Source organism: Lygodium microphyllum, chromosome 28 (genome assembly GCF_053477565.2).
Source record: "Lygodium microphyllum isolate KBCC chromosome 28, Lygodium_microphyllum_v1.1.10, whole genome shotgun sequence".
Lineage (NCBI taxonomy): Eukaryota > Viridiplantae > Streptophyta > Polypodiopsida > Schizaeales > Lygodiaceae > Lygodium > Lygodium microphyllum.
In genome coordinates this window covers 56,333,823-56,339,489 of record NC_141162.1, presented here as the reverse complement: position 1 = coordinate 56,339,489, position 5,667 = coordinate 56,333,823, and the positions used below count along the sequence as shown (strand labels likewise).

At 41.6% G+C, this 5,667-nt stretch overlaps 1 protein-coding gene across 1 annotated transcript; it reads right to left on the bottom strand.

Moving 5' to 3' along the window:
• Window positions 1-3,262: 3,262 nt before the first annotated feature.
• Window positions 3,263-4,179, bottom strand: LOC148011473 (uncharacterized; the record flags this gene model as incomplete). Its single annotated transcript, XM_087670375.1, has 2 exons — window positions 3,453-4,179; window positions 3,263-3,357 (listed from the first exon to the last, which is right to left on the bottom strand). Coding segments are annotated over exons 1-2 (822 nt in total), but the record flags the coding sequence as incomplete, so codon positions are not given.
• Window positions 4,180-5,667: the final 1,488 nt, after the last annotated feature.

Here is a 5,667-nt window from a genome sequence, read left to right as displayed (position 1 = left end):
TCAAATGCAGGGTGGAACAGATTTGTCATCTATATGTGATTGCAACAGTTGACAAATCTGTTCCACCCTCTCATGAGCAGTATGAAAACTGAGAATAGCTCTTCAAATCATGACTATTTCCCTCAATACACCAATTGATTGTTGCACTTCATTTGATGGTTTGTAGATGTCACTCACTATTGTATCATTGCGAAATTTGATGCCTTCTGAGACAAGACTTGCACAGACTGCTGCTAATTGAGCAGGACTGAGGTCAAACAATGTTAGAAAAAGCTAGAGCTAACCATAACTCATTAACTCTCCAGAAAGCACTACAACACAATGCCGCCATACACGCGTCCATTACACGCGAAAAGTTACGGGCGCGTGTATGGTCGTTTATACTTACAGCAATATCGGGCGCGTGTATACATGCATGTAACAGCGCGTGTATATGCGCCAAGTTACGAGCGCGTGTATGGTCGTGTATAGTTACAGCAGTATCAGGCGCGTGTATAATTGCATGTGAGGGCGCGTGTATTTGCACGTTAAGTCTGTCATAATACACGCTCTGTTACACGCGACACAGAGCCTAACTACAGAAATCCATTTCTTTTCAAAACAGAAAACCATTAAGTTTTAAAAATGTCATTGTGCATTGCAGTGTTTACAAACCATTACAAAATCCCACTACATGCACTTACAACAACGTAATATATTGAAAAATATATCTTCATATGGTTATTGAAAGACAAAGTATACAATAGAAATGTCATGAATTTGGAACAATACAGTGATGGATTGGTTAGGGTTCGATCTCATCTTCAATAAGATCCATCCTTGCCAAACGATCAACATCAATATCCATTTGATCAATTTGTAAGGCTACGATTAAATTTATTCTACTATCGCTATTTTGCCCATTGATAATGGTACCGATGCCTTGATCATTCTCATCATCATCACCATCATCCTCAATGGAAGGGTCATCCTCATGATCATGAGAAATGGCACGCTCATCCTCATTATCATGATCATCTACATTGGCATGTTCGACATCATCTTCTTTGCGGCTTGCCACATCCTCCATATGCTCCATATCAGTGAATGTATTATACATTACTTTGGAACGTGGTGCAATAGGGATGACATACCACCATTTACTGTCATGCACCATTGGCAGATAGATAACCTGCTCAAATACACATAATTCATTAATTAATTAGCATATCAAAAGTCAAGGGGTGCGCGAGCTTAGATATATATGTACATGAAACACATTTGTAAAAAAATGCATACCTGCTCACATTGTTGTGGCAATACGAGCCTATCTTTCTTTGTTTGCCAAAACTTTGTAGAGTCAATAGTTACATAGCCACTTGCATGGCGTTTTATCGTTGCGTTAGGCCCTTTTTCCACCACGTTCATTTGCCATTTGACATCCAAAACATACACAAAGAAGCGGCGAAAGTCAAGTCTGTATATGTCTTGGATTGTGCCACAATAATCATCCATTTTTCCATTGGCTCCCTCAAAGCTACTAATGACACCGCAATCTTGTGTATTCCTCTTTTCATCTATTCTTTGTGTTCGAAAATGCTTGCCTTCACACCATATAGCATTGAACATAGTGCACTAGACCAAAATATAAGCAATATCTATGTAAGCAATTAATGTGAATAAATATGAAAAGCCAATCACTTACAAAGAATGCAAATTTACATTTGTTCTATGTACCTTTAACATGCATCCTCGTGCATACTCCCATTCTTCCGCCGTGATATGCAGCCCCTCATCTCTCTCTGCTCTCTCCATTTCCTCATGCAACCAATCAACATGAATATCATTCGGAAGTGTTGCTAGATACTTAGGGTACGCCTTACGAGAGCCATGTTGCCTCCGAAAGAGAGCTCTGTCTGCTTGCCTTTTTGTCTTTGCATCCTCGTATCTTGTAACCCATCTGCTCATCACATCACTATTAAGGATGCAAGTGAAATTAAGATCATCAATCAATGTTCTCTCAATTACTTTGCTCTGTCCTTTTCCTTGAGGCACAATAGACGTCATCCTCAAGTCCTCTTCATTGCTCCATAGTCGCGGCAAAGAGCTATCCACCTGATCAAGAAATTCTGATATATATACAAGAGACTCTTGTATCAACCAACCCTCAGCCATGCTTCCTTCGGGCCTTGCACTTTGCCTCACAAAGTCTTTTAAGGTCTTCATGAAGCGCTCTAGGAAGAACATCCAACGGGCATGCACAGTGCCACATAAAGCAATTCATCCACTAAATGCACAATGAGATGTAGTTGACTTGTGAGAATGGTTCGCGGAAAAGTCTCCTCTACCATACAAACCACCTCCACTGCCATAACACGCGCATCATCCAATGTGGCTGGATCAATTGCTTTGGAACTAACATATCTGAAAAATAAATGCACAGTACGTTATACCTCATGCACATTCATTTTGCAAGGTATAATGAAGGGTGATCTTACATGGGATTTACATACCTCACAAGCTCGCCCATCTTATAAATACATCTTTTCAAACTCCTGTCTGCACAATGGTCGATGCTAGTAGGTAGTATGAACTGCGCACATAAGAGCACATGTATATTTGGGTTAGGGCATTACAAAATTTAATTTCAACCTACAATAATTGGAAAACACTTACTTGGAGCATCTTGTGCCAATCGTGGGACTTCAACCCATGTAGTTGCTCAACCCCTCTTTTCTTAGTGGTTGTAAACGCTCCCTTCAACGATCTCATGCATCCAGTGGGAGTACGCAAAGTGGTGATGGCTTGCTTTACCTGCTTCTCCTCCTTCTTTGATATAATCCAGGGAGCAGGCGGAAGACGAACGTGCCCACCCTCCTCTCGTGGCCAAGCTTGACGCATACGTCCTGCGACCTGCAAGTCCTCCCGTACGCTAACATTGTCTCTTTTACCAATAACATGTTCCCAAATACTAGATTCCACATTCTTGAAGATGTGCATGGGATCAAGAAGATGGTTGATCTTGAGATGGGTCCAATATGGTAGCCGGAAAAAAATGGAGTACCTACACAAGGGATTGCAGACTGTCATCTTTATTCCAACTTTAGAGACTACACAAAACAAGATTGAAAACAATGGAGATGTACCTGTTCATGCCATCTGGAGGAAGAACATTTGAAGACTCCCAAATACGCTTCCAATCTTTTGCACGAAGTGTCTGTGGATGAATGTTCCTCTTACTAGGAGCATATTTAGGGTAATCTGATGGGAGAAATCGATGATGATTATCGAATATGGTCTTACACAAACCATCAGCATACTCATGTACCAATGAAGGGCCACATATAGGACATGCATGTTTACCCGATGTCCTCAAACCTGTTAAAATAAAAAAAAAGTTAGAATAATAAAGTCAATAGTTATAATTGATATAGCTAGTAGTATTAGAGTCGGGAGGTAGTTAGAATTCTTACCAGAACAATCGCTGTATCCTGGAAAGTCATGCATTGTCCACATCAACACTGCTTTTAAGTCGAAGTGTCGAGAGGAGGGAGGCCTACTAATGTCCACTACCGCAACACCTCTCCATAGTTCCTCCAACTCATCAATCAACGGTTCAAGATAAACATCCATATGCTTGACTTTATGTTTCCCTGGAATCAGAAGGGATAACATAAGATGTCCCTTCTTGATCGCCATTGATGGTGGAAGGTTGTAATTCACCAACACAACCGGCCACACGCTGTATGCGGTGCTCTTGAAACCAAACGGATTCACTCCATCCATACCTAGGCCAAGTCTCAAGTTTCTGGGCTCTGATTTAAAGCTGGGCCACTCATCTTCAATATGCTTCCAAGCAGGAGTGTCTGCAGGAATTCTCCACATGCCATCATCCGATCGATGCGAGGAATGCCATGACATGAGCTCTGCTATGGATTTGCACTTGAACATGTGTTTGATGCGAGGAATTATAGGAAAGTGTCGCAAGACTTTACGAGGTACATCAAAACTCTTCACATCTGTTCTATACCTTGCTTCACCACAAGTGGGACACTGTCGAGCCTCCTTATGTGTCCCACGAAAGAGAATGCAATCATTGACGCATGCATATATGCGATCATAATCCAATCCTCCAAGAGATGTCACATAGCGCCTCGCTTTGTCTCTTGAGGTGGGTAGTCTATTCCCCTTTGGAAGCATGTTTGATAATAGCCTGCATCCAATATCATCAATTAGCCCATAACCCTAAACCCTATACTGTAAACCAAAAACCACTAACTCAAATTTGCAAGTTACAATGCTTACTTCAATAATGCGTCAAGACTTGCATTGCTCCATCCATAAACTGTTTGTATATTGAGCAGTTCAAGTGAAGCACGTAAAATAGAGAATGTGCACCCTTCAAAAACCGGTGTCGATGAAGCGTTGTAGAGATGCTCTTGTTCCATATCATTGTCGTCCACACCTTTGCGATCATCCCTAAAAAGATTCCGCACCATGTCATCAAACAGTTCCTCTTCCACAACTTCGTGGGGTGCAGGGCTATTGTCATCCCTTTCCCACTCATCTCCGACAACAGATCCCGAAGCTCCAGCATCATCTCCTCGACGCTTTGCATGCTCTCGCCGTGCGTATGGCACCATGTTAGGGTGTGGTACTGCATCCTGCTTCAATCACAGTATATATATTACAACGCGCTCCATTAATTTGCACACCATGAGTTATTTTAATACTTTCAATTCACATCTTCTCACCTCTAAACCTGTTTGAATCCATTCTCCATACATCGAGATGTGATTCAATGTAATTCGACGCGCTCGTACAATGCACCCTTGACATCGATTACACGTACACTTGATCCTTTGTGCCAGCCACACGTCGCGATCACGATGACGCATTGTCTCATCCTCACCAGAACTGCTTGAAGAGGATGATGACATGCTATGTCCAAAATAACCAATACAGAAGTAGGATCAGTTTTTAGTGAAATCATACACATCCTATGCACAAAACAATGGATACACAAGAACAATCAGTTTTTAAAAAAAGTATAAACAGTCTCTGTGTCGCGTGTACAGGCACTGTGTGAAATCGCGTGTATGGACCCGTGTACAATTTATTCTGCTGCGCTTTTACACTCGCTTTTACACGCGTGCTTTTTGCGTTTAACTACCGCGCGCGTCGCTTTCTTTCTTTCAAAAGCCCTCTTTCAAAACACTTCTTCTTCTTCTTTCTTTGTCGCTACAGTACCTCTGCCTCCAGCTCTTCCAAACCCCCGAACCTGCCTCTTCCAACCAGCCTTCTCCCTCTTGGACTACCCAAAAGAAGCAAAGGGTGCAGACAACATAGAAAGGGAGAGAGAAGCAAGAATCAACGAACTCACTTTTCAAAGACTTTTCAAAGAGGTTGGTTGTCGTTTGTTTGTTTTGGCAAATCTGTCGCTTTCTTTCTTTCCACCCGTGCTATGTGTACTTGAAAGCGACAGAGGATAGAATTCACACACATTGTATATGTGCTTAACTATTTATTTCTTGACAAACGACATCCGTCAAGATAGAGGAAAGAGAGAAGAAGGAACCCTTGTGTATGTGTTTAGTCATTTCTCCCTTGATGGACAATGTCCGTCAAGATAGAGGAAAGAGTTTTTGTTTTTCATGAATTTCGTCACTAATTCGAAATGAACTTCTT